General features: G+C 53.4%; 2 protein-coding genes across 8 annotated transcripts in view; one reads left to right on the plus strand and one right to left on the minus strand.

The window, feature by feature from the left end:
* Positions 1–7,289, plus strand: part of EIF2AK1 (eukaryotic translation initiation factor 2 alpha kinase 1) — a 34,722-nt gene extending 27,433 nt beyond the window's left edge. For 4 of the 6 annotated variants that reach the window (XM_047779508.1, XM_047779509.1, XM_047779512.1 and 1 more), the window contains exons 12-15: positions 839–953; positions 1,661–1,743; positions 3,090–3,323; positions 6,389–7,289. In XM_047779508.1, coding sequence (XP_047635464.1) covers positions 839–953; positions 1,661–1,743; positions 3,090–3,323; positions 6,389–6,520 — 564 coding nt within the window. In that variant the 3' untranslated portion in view covers positions 6,521–7,289. The other 2 variants (XM_047779510.1, XM_047779513.1) reach the window with 2 other exon arrangements.
* Positions 7,287–15,407, minus strand: AIMP2 (aminoacyl tRNA synthetase complex interacting multifunctional protein 2). Of its 2 annotated transcripts, none has more exons than XM_047779515.1 (4): positions 15,252–15,407; positions 10,556–10,762; positions 8,535–8,763; positions 7,287–7,790 (listed from the first exon to the last, which is right to left on the minus strand). In XM_047779515.1, exons 1-4 carry the CDS (start codon positions 15,264–15,266, stop codon positions 7,402–7,404), a joined length of 840 nt encoding a protein of 279 aa, XP_047635471.1. In that variant the 5' UTR covers positions 15,267–15,407; the 3' UTR covers positions 7,287–7,401. The 2 variants fall into 2 exon arrangements, with proteins under 2 accessions (XP_047635471.1, XP_047635470.1); XM_047779514.1 differs by having other exon boundaries at positions 15,132–15,406.
* Positions 15,408–15,441: the final 34 nt, after the last annotated feature.

The following is a 15,441-nucleotide window of genomic DNA, read 5'->3' on the forward strand; positions in this document are numbered from 1 at the left end:
TCCGGTGTCGTTTCCTCTGTCCTAGAGGACCCCATGGAAGCAGTTTTCAGGACTGTCTGCCCAGGGACAAAACCATACCTAAATTATTCGTCTTCCACCTAAGGTTGTTTCTATTTTCCCTTCCCATTCAGTGACAGTTTGAAAAGTGGGCAGCTAGGGCAGCGAACCTGACTAGCATCCATGAGGGCGCAGGTTCGATCCCTAGCCTTGCCCCGTGGGTTAAGGATCCGGCGTGGCTGTGGCCGGTGCAGAGCTCTCTGAGTAGCGGTGCCTTTCCCCCTGGTCTGGGAGTAGTTGCACCGCGAGATGTTTGGGGTCTGCAGTAGCTTAGAGAGGGTGAAGTGTGTACCTTCTCCCTTTAGAGTGCGACCTGGTTGTTCCCAGCCCTGCCTAACACATAAGCATCATCTGAGAGATGGAAAAAATAGCATTTTTTCATTAACAAAAAAAAAAAAAAAAAATCAGAGTCTTTGACTCTTTGAGAGGATAGCAGCTTTTAAAAGCTCCATGGGTGATTCTCAGGTCAGGTCATGGCTGAGACGTACTTATGTTCAGGCGTGCGCTGTGTTGGTGGGACTAAGCTGGGGACTTTGACATAATGCTGACACCTGTGTCCACCCCTGGGAACAAGGATTTGATTGGTCTGGGGAGTGGCTTGGATGCCGAGGCTTTTTTTAAAGCTCCTCTGGTGATCCTGAGGTGCAGCGGGGCTTGAGAACCACGGCTCTCATTTTGAATTTGTGAGGGGCTCCTTGCTCCTAAACTGGAGACTCGGCATCCACCCATTGTTGCTGTCTGTCTCAGCCCCCAGGACTTGACCTCTTCTGTTTGTTTACAGCCCAGAAATATTTTTCTTCATGGCCCCGATCAGCAAGTGAAAATTGGAGACTTTGGCCTGGCCTGCACAGACATCATACAGAAGAACACAGACTGGGCCAACGGAAATGGGAAGAGTAAGTTTATTTTAGCTGTTGTTTGCTTGATGGGTTTTTTTTTTTTTGGTACATTGAAGAAGAAGAAGTGGGGGAGTTCCCCGGTGGTCTAGTGGTTATGATTTGGCGCTTTCACCACTGCGGCCTGGGTTCAATCCCTGGTCTGAAAACTTGAGATCCCATATTAAGCTGCTACACACCTCGGCCAAAAACAAAAAACAAACCAAAAAAACAGGCATGGGAGTTCTCATTGTAGCTCAGTGGAATGTGACTAGCATCCATGAGAATGCAGGTTTGATCCCTGGCCTCGCTCACCCGGCATTGCCGTGCACTGTGGTGTAGGTCACAGACGTGGCTCGGATCCTGTGTTGCTGTGGCTGTGGTGTAGGCTGGCAGCTACAGCTCTGATTCGACCCCCAGCCTGGGAACCTCCATATGCAGAGGGTAGGGTCCTAAAAAGAAAAAAACAAAACAAAACATAAAGATTCATAGCAAAGGTGAGATTTAAAGAAGTACCTATCCTTGCCTTGACAGGAGCTGCTATGCCCTGCTCAGAGTCAGGGGTCTTTGTTTCTTTTTTGGGCTGTGCCTGCGGCATGTGGCAGCAGCGTAAACCACTGCAGTGACAGCGCCGGATCCTTAACCCGCTGTGCTACAGGAGAACCCCTTGGGTCTTTACTGGCAGTATTAGCCCTGCCCTGCTTCATCTTTGGGTTTTCAAATTACAGGAACGCCAACACACACCTCCAGAGTGGGCACTTGTCTGTATGCGTCACCTGAGCAGTTGGAAGGCTCCGAGTATGATGCCAAGGTAGCCTTTGTTCCCTCTCACCCCTTCAGTGGCCTTCCCTGCAGGCGGCAGTCGCAGAACGCATGGGAAGTCAGCGCAGGGAGGACCCCCTGTTGAGGTGGTTTGGGAGATAAGGGACCGTGGTAGGTTCTCTCTTCCATCAAACCGCCCGTTAAAGTTGAGCCTCCCCTTTCAACTGAATCTGCTGCTTTACTATTTTTTGTTGTTTTTGTTTTGTTTTTGTCGTTTTGTCTTTTTCCAGGGCCGCCATGCAGCATGTGGAGGTTCCCAGGCTAGGGGTCGAATCGGAGCTGTAGCCGCTGGCCTGTACCACAGCCACAGCAACACCAGATCCAAGCTGCATCTGCGACCTACACCCCAGCTCACAGCAACGCCAGATCCTTAACCCACTGAGCAAGGCCAGGGATCGAACCCGCAACCTCATGGTTCCTAGTCGGATTTGTTAACCACTGAGCCACGATGGGAACTCCTGCTTTGCTATTTTTAAACCCACACGTGTCATCGATAACTTTTGAAATGAGCTTTCCCTTTAAAATGTCACCTTCCCCTTGGGAAGCTAGGGCTCCCAGAAACCCATTTTCATCCTTTCCTTCTGCTTTCCGGCTTAGGTAAGTAAGTGCCCCAGGGAGGTGTGACACTTGACTCCCTTTGAGGTAGAAGATGCCGGAAGAGTTTTAATCTGCCTTGAAGGACTGTTAAAGGACGTTCTTTTCTCAAAATACCAGCCTAGTAACTTTTCTTCCTTTTGGTGAATCATTCGGCTTTTTAGTGATGGGGAAAGAGCTTCCAGAAAAACCTCGGCTGCTCCGAAAATCCTATCGAGTAAAGACCTTCCTGAAAGAAAAGTGAACGATTTTAGGCAGCATTTGCTCAACTTGACCAAGGATGCGTAGCTCTGGGCCCAGGCAGAGGTGGGGCTGGGTCCCCAGGGTGCTTGCTGACCCCCTGCAGCTGCTCCGGGCCCTGCGGGCTCACGTTCTCAGGCTGCGTCTGGCCTGGATTTCCAAGGGGCAGTGGAGCCGGTGGTGTGGTCGTGACTGTTGTGGGTGGTGGGGGCCCCACCCCTGCCCCTGGCCTGGCCGTCCGTCGCTTGTGCCCACGATGCCCCTTTTTGGTATTAGAAGTGAGAATGTCGAGAGTAGGGCCAACCTGCCAATCAGGGCCGAAGGTCTTGCTGGCTGACCCTTGCCTCCGCGAGGGACCAGCCCGCCTGCTGTGTTCCCTGTGTCGTAGGCACTGCCAGGCGTCCCGTCTCAGAAATCCCCTCGCTTGTGAGAGGAAGGGCTCAGGCCTGGGACTGTGAGTCCGTGTGTCTCCCTGCTAAGCGACCGCTTCCCCTTCTCCAGTCAGACATGTACAGCTTGGGGGTCATCCTGCTGGAGCTCTTCCAGCCGTTTGGAACAGAGATGGAGCGAGCGCAGGTTCTCACAGGTCTGAGAAGCGGCCGGATGCCCGAGTCCCTCGGGAAAAGGTGCCCCGTCCAAGCCAAGTACATCCAGCACCTGACCCGGAGAAACGCGTCCCAGAGGCCGTCTGCACTTCAGCTGCTGCAGAGCGAACTTTTCCAAAATTCTGGAAACGTATGTAAGGTTTTTCTTAATACCGGGGAAACGATGACGCTTAAAGTGGCATTTGTTTAAGTTGTGAATCCCATGTCATGGACAGTGGAGCTTTTGGAATCAGGTTTCTGGAAACAAGGAATTTCCACCCATTCTCAGAGTTCCCACTGGCAGGTTTGCGTTTGCCATCCACGTGAGCAGGTGACCCCTGCCAGCCGGCTGCTCGGCAAACGGTAAGATGGGCTCCAGCATCTTACTGAATCAAGAGGTTTTTGTTTCCTTTCCAGCTATGGTATATGGCCTTTTAGCAATTATTGTAAAGTATCTCCTATCCCAAGGGACACACACCAAGGGGGCAGGCCAGCAGTGGTTTTTAGGGGCACCGGAGCAGCTGTGGCGGGGACCCCATCGCCCCACCTGCCAGCTCACAGTAAGTGCGAGTCTGGTTTTCTGTCCTGCGAGGAAATGTTGGCCCAGGCAGTCCATCCCCTTCCTCCTTCCCGACACGGTGCACTGGTGCCGGGTATCGACAGAAACACTCTAAGACTTAAAAAGCTTCATTCAAGTACATTCACAGGAGTTCCCCTTGTGGCTCAGTGGTTAACGAACCCGACGAGGAACCATGAGGTTGCGGGTTTGATCCCTAGCCTCGCTCCGTGGGTTAAGGATCCGGCGTTGCCATGAGCTGTGGTGTAGGTCCCAAACGCGGCTTAGATTCTGTGTTGTGGCTCTGGCGTAGGCTGGTGGTTACAACTCCGATTCGACCCCTGGCCTGGGAACCTCCATATGCTGTGGGCGCGGCCTTAGAAAAGACCCAAAAAAAGATACATTCACAGGTTCTCACTCAAAGCAGGTCTTCAGACCAGCAGCATCAGCCTTTCTTAGAGCTTGTTAGAAACACAGGTTGCTGGACTCCACCCCAGGCCTGCATTTCTTTTTTTTTTAAATGTTCTTTTTCTTCCTTTTCTGGCTGTTCCTGTGGCATATGGCAGTTCCTGGGCGAGGGGTCCAGTCGGAGCTGCAGCTGCCAGCCAGCACCACAGCCACAGCCACAGCCACGCCTGATCTGAGCTGTATCTGCGATCTCTGCTGCAGCTTGTGACAATGCCAGATCCTTAACCCACTGAGCGAGGCCAGGGATCGAACCTGCGTCCTCACGGATACTAGTCGGGTTCTTAATCCACTGAGCCACAATAGGAACTCCCAGGCCTGCATTTTAACAAGATCTCCAGGTGATTTATGCAGTGTTTGAGCAGCGTTGCATGCATTCACTGGTTCTCAGAGTGTAGTCTCCAGGCCAGCAGCGTAAACTCACTGGGAACTTGATAGAATTCTCAGACCTCCCCCGACCTGTTAAAAAAGAAATCTGGGGGAGAAGGGACAGCTGTCTGTGCTTCCAGAAAATTCTCGAAGTGGTTCTGAGGCACACTTAGTTTGGGAACCGCTTGTGACGGTTTAGCTGATTTGTCTTCTGTTTAAGCCGTATTCATTTTCAGGTAAAACTGAATTTTACTGGATTGAATGAGTAAATAGAGTGCTCTGTCTTTGAAAATAGCAGCTATGGTTGTTAAATTTATTGCCTCATATGGAGAGTATTTTCTACCTCCCATGAAGAAGGTTTGAGAGATGAGTTACTTGCTATGAGTGGTAAGGACTTGTTTATAAAAGAACCTACACGTACCTGTGCAGATGAACTTGCATGTGTGAGCAGCCCTGCCTTTGCACCGTCGTGCAGGCCTGTGGAGAGGGCCCTGCGGAGCTCACAGCGTGCGCAAAGGACCGTAATAATCAACGGGGAAGGTTATGGTTGTTCCATGACCTTTAAAAATGTTTGTCAAGGAGTTCTCTTGTAGTGCAGCTTGGGTCGCTGCTGTGACAAGGGTTCGACCCCTGGCCCGGGAACTTCCACATGCCACAGGCGGATCCAAAAAAAAAAGTGTGTCAAAACGTTAAAACTCTCTTGTTAGTTATAGATGTATGTGGAAATGAAGAAATTACAGAACTGTAATTGAGAATTAAAGTGTTTCAAGAGGAGTTTGGCGCTCCCCTGTGGCCTCAGTGGATTAAGATCCCAGCTAGTATCCCTGAGGATGAGGGCTCCGTTTGCGGCTCCACTCCGTGGGTTAAGGATCCCGCGTTGCCGTGAGCTGCGGTGTAGGTCGCCGCCTTTGCGGCCTCGGCCCAGATCCGGTGTTGCTGTGACTGTGGTGTAGGCTCCAGTATGACCCCTAGCCTGGGAACTTACATATGCTGAGGAAAAGAAAAAAAAAAAAAAGTAGTTTGAACAGCGCCTGCCTTCACCTCGTCCTATAACTTAGGATACAGAGTGAGCATCTTTTCGGTGACTTGTCAGACTCCTTTCTGAGTTTGGATCAGTTTCTGGCATTTTGCCCTTGGCACCTGTGATGCTGGGATCCGTCTCGGAGCCCTTCTGATGTGCGTTCTCTCTCGGATGGGGCTACCCTTCTCCTGTGTGTGTTGATAAGCTGTCTTCACTCTGCCTGCTGGTGGCGGGATCAGCTTTCCCACGATCAGCTGTTCCATCCCTAACACCTTTTCAATTTGATTTTCACTCCCAGCATCATCACGTTTCATTACTTTGCTGCACTTCCATTTGTGGGCCCATTCCCTTTCATTTTCCATTTTGTAAAGCTGTCACGTGGGTTTGTCACTGGGAGCCAGGAGGCTGTGCAGCCCCCACATTCCCTGCCTGTCTGTCATCCACATCACGGATGCAGTGGCCCACCACCAGACTTTGAGGGAAGTGAGGTGACTGTCCCGGATTGTGACACCCGTGGGTGTTGACACTGCTGAGGTCATTAGAGTGTCCCCACACCCTGGTAACTGACGCTGAACCCATGCTGCTTGGCGACGCACGATAAAACTGTGAGAAGTGGAATCCACACGTGTCGGGACCGTGCAGGGCAGGCCTGTGTCCATAGGCCACGGGTCAGTTCCCAGGTCAGGGATCGAACCCGAGCCACAGCAGTGACAAAGCCAGGTCCTTCACTGCTAGGTCATCAGGGAACTATGCTGTATAAAAGGAAGAAGCCATTCTAATGGAGCTTAAAATCCTCTCTTTACAGGTTAATCTCACCCTGCAGATGAAGATACTAGAGCAAGAGAAAGAAATCGAAGACCTGAAGCAGCAGCTGCGCCTCCTCTCTCAGGACAGAGGGGTGGAGGAGGACGTGAGAGACGAGCGGGAGCCCGTCTAGCCCAGCGGGCTCTGTACATACGAATGTGGACTTATTACTCGTTAAGCTCAGTACTTAACTGGAATGGACATTTTCAGTCTTTTTTTTTTTTTTTTTTTTTTAGGTGTAACTCTTAGTCCTATTTAGTAAGCCCGAACAAGTCTTAGTAAAGTGGGTTTGGAAGTTCCCCCAAGCTGCTTTTTCCTAAGGAACTGTTTTCCGGCCACATTCTGAACTTCTGGCGGCTCTGGAGGAGACCTCCTCCGTTCTTGCCCTTCTCCGGAATGTCTGACTCAAGTGCCACTGGCCAGCCAGGCTCCGAAAGTCCTCTGGGAGGCTCTGCTGCAGACCTGGGTGTGCCCCGCGCCCACTGCCGCCCAGGCCTGTGCACTAGCTGGGCTGCTCCAGGCTTGACAGCTGTTAACTAACCAACCTCCAGCTGCTGCCCGGTCATTGCCGGGAATGAACTGGCTCTGTGGCTGCTGCTGCATCTCAGCGCCGTGCGGCCTGCCTCCGGTCTCACCTTACCACCGTCCCCAGCCCACACCGCGTCAAAGCTTTGTGCTTCTGGTCCCGTTGAGCTCCAAGCAGCTCTGCTATCAGCGTCCCTGCTCTTGTTCCCATGGCCCTTCCTCCATCAGAGACTTGCCTCCCCCCAAACCTACATTCCCCAGAGGCAGTGACGTGACACATTCACCCCTATGCCCCCAAATGTACCTGCCAGGCAGCTGGCAGGGTGTGTTGCACACAGCGTTGGTGCATGTTCAATAAAATGAAGACCACAGAGTGACTATAGGATGCTTTTATTGATACATGACAGGTGGCCTAAGGACGTGGAGCACACGTCCCTTTATCAGTCACAGGCACCAAAGAGCACCATCCTTGCCGGCAGTGACCGAGGCTCACTGAAGGAGCTGGAGGGCCGTGTGGAAAGGGGCCAGGTTTTCACAGGCCCCCATCCACTTCTGCACGCTGGCCGGCACCGCTGCGCCGCAGGCCCCCGTCTGCCGGAGCGCGGACCACAGCACCACGTCGGCCACCGTGAGTTCGTTCCCAACGAGCCAGGGGCTCTTCCCGAGAGCAGAGTTCATGGAGCGGAACACGGCGGCCTTTTCTTTACTGCTTCCCTCTTTGAGCTGGAAAATGGCTGTGTCTACCCAGCTGTCCATGAGGGTCAGGCTCACGGCGTCCTGCTTCCGGCCGAAGAGCGAGAACAGGAAGCGGGCGATGTTGCCTTCTCCTTCGATGGGACACATGGTCTGGACACTGAACTTCATCTGCGTCTTGGGCACTGGAAGCAAACAGACCCGCCCGGAAAGTTCATGGAGAGCTGCCCGGCGGGAGGGGCGGCCCGCCAGCCACAGCCCGGCGGCGAGGGAAAGTGTCTCTCTGGGAAAACTCCGTCCTCCGTCTGTCCCCCCAAGGTTAACGTTCAAGCACGTTTAAGGAGGGTGTGTTTAAAAGGTGCACACTAGGTTACGGAATAACCATCTCTGGTACTTGATGACGACAGCTTTCAGGTTAGAAGGGTCCTCAGACGGTCTGTCCCGAACCCTGGAAGGTGATGACTAGAAGCAGGAGTCCCCGCTCCCAGGCCGGGACCTCGTGCTGCCCTCCCCACGGCTCTTGGCGTGTGGCCGAGGGCAGCCACGGCCCTTGGGGATGGGAACTGAGCCGGGCGAGGCACACAGCAGGGGGATAACGGGTACATGATGTGCTGCCATCCTTTCCAAGATAGGGTCAGTGTCCCCGTGATGGCAGCTGTGGGAATGTGAGGGCCAGGTGGCTGTGACAGCCCTCCCTCCCCTGCCCTGGCTGCTGAGACTGGATTCCCCTAGACCTGCTCTCAGCCGAGACCTTAACCTTCCCTCGGGGTCAAGACGCGTCTGCTCCCCTGGGAGCATCCGCCCACAAGTGATCCGGCCTGACAACAAACAGGTGGAGGGTCTGCAGGGCTGGGGACTGTCCCCCACCCAGCGCCCGCTGCCTCCCGGTCCCGTCCCCGAGCCTCACCCCCTCCGCTCACTCCGCTTACCGTCCTTCCAGATCAGAGTGAAGCCCAGCTGATACTCGTGCCGGGGCTGCTGCTTCTGCTCGCCGAAGCACTTGAGAAGGTGCGGCGGCACGCGCTGGACCGCCGAGTGCGTGTGAACCGCGGACAGCACCCTGTAGTGGTCACACAGCAGCCGGTGCAGCACGAGCAGGGACAGGGGGGGCGAGGCGGGGTTGGCGTTGATCACGATGTCCTTCAGGGCCCCGTAGTCCTGGTGACAACAGAGCGGAGGATACCAGAGGCAGCCGGCGCAGACGCCGAATCTGGCGCCCGGCTTCGACCCAAGCAGGCGAGTGGACTCCGGCCCCTACGGTCGTCCCACCGGCAGCAGGGGGCGGACGGGAGCCACCAGGGGCTCTCGGCTCAGGAAGAGGCGGAGCTGAGGCGGCAGCTCACTCCCACCCTTCACCCCTGCACAGCGGCTCCCAGAAACAAAAGGTGACTCCCCCGTCACATCAGCACAACGCGTTCGGGGGGACGCTTCCGCTTGCCCCTGAATTAAGAAAATTACACACGCAGTTCCTCCGCCTACTAAACCTTCCTAACGCCTGACGGGATGCAGCTTCTACAGCAACGTGTTTGAGTGACAGGACAGTGAGGAGCCTCCTGGGAAGGGTGCTGGCTCAGGGAGAGTCCAAAGCACGAGGTGCTGAGCACCGTGCCAGCGCTCTCGGCCTCTAGAGACGCAGACTTGCTCTTACTTCTGCACCTTCCCTCTTCCCAAGGAATGAACTCACAACACAATGGAGGCCCAACTCCTTGGCTTTCTGCCCACAGCTTGCCGTGATCTGACTGGCAGCCTTGCCACTCCCGCCGCCGCCCTTCGGCTGGAGCCACGCTGGGTGCTCTGCAGTTCTCGGAACGTGTTAGGTGACACCATGCCTTCTGCGGTGTCAAAATTCACCTCAAGCACCGTGTACTCTGGGAGGTGCTCTGAACGCCCGGCAGGGCCGTGCCACCCATTCATCAGACTGGCTCCCTGGGGGCCTGGCTGGGTGGGGTCTCGCTGGGCCCTGGGCGCAGGCAGGTGTGAATTGGACGATGGAAGAAGACGTGGGTGCAGAGGCACCAACGTTACCAAAAACAGCTCTGGGGGGGACACCGCAGTGCAGCCCCCCTTGTTAGTCTGTAAGTAGAACCACTTCTCTTTTTGTCTTTTTAGGGCCACACCCATGGCACATGGAGGTTCTCAGGCTACCGGGTCTAATCGGAGCCTTAGCTGCAGGCCTAAGCAATGCCAGATCCTTAACCCACTGAGCAAGGCCAGGGACCGAACCCACAGCCTTGGAGTTCCTATCAGATTGTTTCTGCTGCGCCACCATGGGAACTTCTTAGCAGGACCACTTCTATTACCAGTTCGGGGGGGGGGGGGGGGCGGGGGGCAGGGATTTTCGGGACAAACCCTCTCGCCCGCAGCGGTAACGAGACATTCTCTGCAGTCAGACTGTCCTCCACCTCAGGCGACGCCTGTACACTGCTCTCGACAGCGGCTGGTGCAACCGCACCTTAACACGGCAAACTGAATTTAAGCAAAATGCATCTGAAGTATGAAACCGTGGCTGGCCTTTAACAATGAACTGCAAAAAAGTCTGGCGGGATTTTTGTGCCTGGGCAGCCAAAGCTCTGAAACTCAGGCTTTTCTCAAGGAGTTAGGGGAGCGAACTACCCAAGATCTGTTTCTCCAGGACCTGGAGGCCGAGGCAGCGGCCAGGCGTGGCGTGAAGTGGTGGCGTGACTCCCTCTTCTGCCCGAGGAGCCCCCTGTTCTTCTCTGGGCCTGAGAGACCAAGGAGCAGCGTTAGAGCTTGCCCGGCTTCTCCAAAGCTCACGAGCCTGTTCTGTGCAAGGGTGCAGTCGGTTAGAGGAGGAAAAAACAACATGCTTTTTGCACCACCTCTGAAAACTCACCGCCTCGTCCAACTCGAAGGCTCTAATGACCCTGGTGGGATTTCCGGCACAGGAACCACCGCGGTCAGCGGTGTTCTTCGCCTTCCAGGAACCTACCTTCCCAAGCAGAGAATTCAGGTCGAACGCGCTGGTCGCTAAGGCGGCGGGCTCCTCGGCTTGGATTATGTTGGTCACATCCAAGTCCGCGTCTGGCGTCTGAATCATCTTGGACAGACCATCAACCGCAGCTTTCAGCTCGTACAGACGCTTCAAGATATCGTCCTGGCGGGACTCGAGAGCCTGAAGAGATGGGTCAGCCGCTTCCTAAACACACCAGAGTCAAACGTGCATCTCCTCTCGCATCAGGACAGTCTGTTTAAAGGTGACCCCGTGTCTTTTGCTCAGTTCCACGAATTCATCCAGCCTCCCACCTTTCCTAAGACATTCAAATGGGGCAGAATCATCTCCTCTCCCCCAGACCAAGAGGCCCTGCATCTCAGTCCCCAGGGGCTATGAACCAAAAAATGCTGCGACTGAAAGCCACTGTGAAATTGAAGGTCTCCTGTTTCAGGTAATTTAGTCTCTTAAGAATACAGAATGAAAGAAGATGAACATAAATTGTTGTTGATATCAAACTCGTGCAAAATACGTAGTGTAAAGGAGCAGAAAAAGACGGAAGGCGGCAGTGACAGTGTCGTCAATACTTCATACAAAACAGTCAGGGAAAGGGGGCACCTGGGTTAAAAAAAAGGCATCCTTTGGCTTGGCAGTATGGCCAGGGGGTCAATGATGGATTCCTCAAATCATTTTCTAGGCAGTACTAGCACTCTGCTATCTTAGAATCATCTAGAACTTTTTCACTGCTGAAAATGCGCAACTTCATAAATCGGAAATGCATTCTTCATTGCATCTTTGCAATCTCTGCATCTTTCTTGCCTGGCCTGGTGGACTCGCAAACCGTAAATAACCAATAACATCTGCTGAGGAATAAGTCTCAAATCTCTACAGACTTTATTTATTTCTTGCTTTTTAGGGCCGCAGTGCTGCATATGGAAGTTCCCAGGCGAGGGGTTGAATTGGAGCTGCAGGTGCTGGCTTCTGCCACAGCCACACAGGATCCAAGCTGCATCTGCAACCTATACAACAGCTCTCGGCAACACGGGATCCTTAACCCAGTTAAGTCGAGGCCAGGGATCGAACCTACATCCCCCCAGATATAAGCTGGGTTCATTACCACTGAGCCATGATGGGAACTCCCTCTGTACATTTATCTTAAAAAGCAGCAGGAGAAGCCTGATGGTTACACTGCACAACCTACTTCCAGATTCACAAGTTCTCACAAAAGATCACCCCTTTGAATCAGGAGAACGAACAGGTTACGCATGAGAGCGCTGGAACCCAGACCGAAGAAGAGTCAGGAAGGCAATGACCTTGAGTCCTCAGGACACAGTGTGAGTGGAGAAAGAGTACGTGCTCAGTTTGTGTGGCGGTGAGTTTAAGGAACAAATGTTCCTCCCCCTTGTCACTCATAATGCGGCCCTTTCCCACAGACCAATTCATCACCAGCTGCTGTCTGTTTTCTGGACTCCACGGTCACTGCTTGAGTCCAAGAGGCCATTTTTCACCTGCCCTACTTCCACCTTCCACCCATTCTGGTCCACCCCTCCTTGAGATGGTGCCCAGAGCTCAAAATAACCGCTGTGGCTACAAAACAAAGCCCTTACCCTGGGGGCCTGCTCAGGAGCAGGTAGGTTTGGGCCTCTGGTTCCCGCCACTCCCATTGTGCTAAGACACCCAGCCCCCACCTGCCACAGGGCTCTTCCTCCTCAGGTTCCCTCTGTCCCCAAGACCCATCCTCTCTTCCCTCAGCGGGTTAATGCCTGTTTATCCTAGAGCTGGATCCCCACCCTCTCATCTTCCTGCACCTGCTGCTCTTAAGCTCAGACAGCAAAGCAATGCAAGATGACTACTGTCTGGGTGGACACAGAATAAAGAGGTCAGGGTGTCACTGTGTACGGAGTGGATGGTCCACAAGGACCTGCTGTGTAGCTCAGGGAAAGGTACTCAATACTCTGTGATAACCTACATGGGAGGGGCGAAGTGCATAGGATAACTGAGCAGTGGCCTGGGAGCTATAGCCTTGGGGCACAGCCATGCGAAGGAGCAGCCGGCCCCAGAGGACGACCGCTTTGGGTTTTTTTAAAAAAACCCATTTTAAAAAAAGAATGAAGAATATAAAACTGAAAAAGGGGGAGCTCCCGTCATGGCTCAGCGCAAACGAATCCAATTAGTATCCATGAGGATGTGGGTTTGATCCCTGGCCTCACTCGGTGGGTTAAGGATCTGGCGTTGCGTTGTTGTGAGCTGCGATGTAGGCCTGCAGCTGTAGCTCTGATTCGACCCCTAGCCTGGGAACTTCCATGTGCTACAGGTGCAGCCCTAAAAAGAAAAACAAAAAACAAAAACAAAACTGCAAAAGGGAGTTCCCCTTGTGGCTCAGCAGGTTAAGAACCCAACTAGTAACCATGAAGATGCGGGTTTGAGCCCTGGCCTTACTCAGTGGGTTAAGGATCCAGTGTTGCTGCACGCTGCCGTGTACGTTGCTGTGGCTGTGGTGCAGGCCTGTAGTTGCAGCTCTGCTTGGACCCCTCTCCTGGGAACTCCCATACGCCCTGGGTACGGCCCTTAAAAAACACACACACAAAACTGTGTCAATGAAGTGATTAGCTGCTGACCAGAAATGAGTGAGTACGACCGATGTGTGACAGGTAAGGCTGCCCCGTGGGAGCCTTGTCACTCAGCATCAGTCTGGAGCAATACTTGTAACCTCCTCATCCACCTGTACCTGTGCATTGTTTGTGCACAACTCTGCTCTTTTCCACAAATGCCAGCTGGGCTCCTGCCTGACCCGGAACAAAGCACCCACTCTGTTCAAAGTCCGTCAACACGCACTGCAGATGGTCTGGGCCCGGGGCTGCAGGGGGACCGTGGCCGGTGACCAGGAGCCCGGCACGGCTCAGTGTGAGGAACTCGGAGGTGCCTGGGCTCTGCTTTACCTGCCACCCCTTCTAATGCTGGCCCGCTCTTTTCCTCACTCAAGCTGCACTATCCCTTGGTGTGCTGTTTATCCATCTGTTTCATTTTACATGCATTCAGAAGCAGTTTATCTGTGTTGCTCTCATTTCCCCTGGAGATGCCAGACTTCTAATTATCTGTCTGTCCATGCTGTTGTCATCTGCTAGATGATCATCTAGCAGTTTCATGCCCAAAGGAAGTTAGGCAGCCGACTTAAAAAACAGGACTTTGTCTCAAAAGTGATGTGACACTCCCCACTCTGGGTTTTTCTTTTTGGTTCCATGGGGACTGCCCAGGTGAAGAGACACCGGACCATGCCTGCAGTGAGACAACAGCTGTGTCATTTGGTTTCAAATAAACTAACCACCTCTCTTCAAGGCAGAAAGCTCTTAAGACAAAGGATGACACGGAAAATGAGCCACGGAATTTATCTCTTTACTCATCTTCAGTGAGAATGAGCAGAAGGTCTCTCCAGATGGAAGACTAGGACATATATGTGCAATAATTAAAAAAGTAAAAGTTGAGCAGGTACTTTACAAAAGAGGCAATCAAAATGCCCAATAAACATGAAAGGTGCTCAACTGATTTCAAAGTCTGGGAGATGGAAACTAAACTGACATTAGGATGCCCCGAACACCGACCAGCTTTGTGCAGGGCTGCCACCATGAGAAATTCGCATGCACTGCAGGTGACAGCACAAACCAGTAGGACTGCTTTGGAAAGCAATTTAGTCCAGTTGAAGATAGACCAGCCCACTGAGCCAGCAATCCCATCGCTTAGAATTTACCTTACGTCTCCTCAAGTACAAGAATATTCACTGCAGAATTATTCATAATAGAGCCCAAAATGGAAAACCAGCCAACGCCCGTGAACAGTGGCCTGGGAGCTATAGCCTTGGGGCACAGCCATGCGAAGGAGAAGGAGCAGCCGACCGCAGAGGACGAACGCTTCGGGTTTTTTTTTTTTTTTTCATGCAAAGCGATTCTTAAAATCATGTCCAGAAGAGGCAGCCAGACACTGCAGGGCACAAACTTCACGCTTCCACTTACATCAACACTATAGTTTAGGAATGGATTCTTAGATGATGAAATAAGAGAGAAAAGCAGGACATACTGACCATGCAAGGAGGGAACTTGGGTAGTTTTTAGGAGGGGGCGCTGACAACGTGTTATTCTGAGTGGTGACCCTTGGATTAGCTTTATAATTCCTCAAAATAAGCATTTGCGGGCTACTCGCTTTTCTGTAAGTAAAATTTCCTACTAAAAAGTTTAGTTACAATAAAAAAAAAAAGGATCTTTTAAGAGACAATTAAAATTACAGCCACTCCGAGACCGACGGGCGCGTGAGGCTGGGGTGGGAAGGGCGATAGGGCCCGGCCCCCTCGGCGAGTTCCGGACAGCTGCGTCCCACCGCGGGGTCCTAGAGGGGCTGCAGCCCGGGGTCCCCCAATTCAGCCCGCCAGGGCAGCCGCGCCTGCGAATTAAGCAAGAGGGCGGCGGGGTGGGGCCGCGGCAGAGTCAGAGCGCCTGCGCGCTGAACAGGCAAGGGATGGAGAGCAGCCCGGACGCCTGCGCACTGGGTTGGTGGGGGGGGAGGGGCAGGGCCCGCCGGCTCCTACCTGCACGTGGCCCGTGGCTGGCGCTGGGTTGTCGTTCCTGCAGTGCACGTTGGGCAGCCGGTACATGCAGGTGGGAAGTTCTACACGGAGAGATGCACTGCCCTCGTGGTAGGGCTTTACCTGGTACATCGGCATCGTGGGACCCAAAGGAGGGAAGGTGGCGAGTGAGGGACACGAACGCTCAAACACCGTCCAAATCCTAGACGGACCGCAGACACCTCGTTTCCGACCCAGCTACTAGCGTTGGCGAAAGCTCAGTTCCTGTGCTCTAATTGGCCTCTGCTTTCCTGACGTCACGGACTCGACCTTT

This window comes from Phacochoerus africanus, chromosome 5 (assembly GCF_016906955.1).
Source record: "Phacochoerus africanus isolate WHEZ1 chromosome 5, ROS_Pafr_v1, whole genome shotgun sequence".
NCBI lineage: Eukaryota > Metazoa > Chordata > Mammalia > Artiodactyla > Suidae > Phacochoerus > Phacochoerus africanus.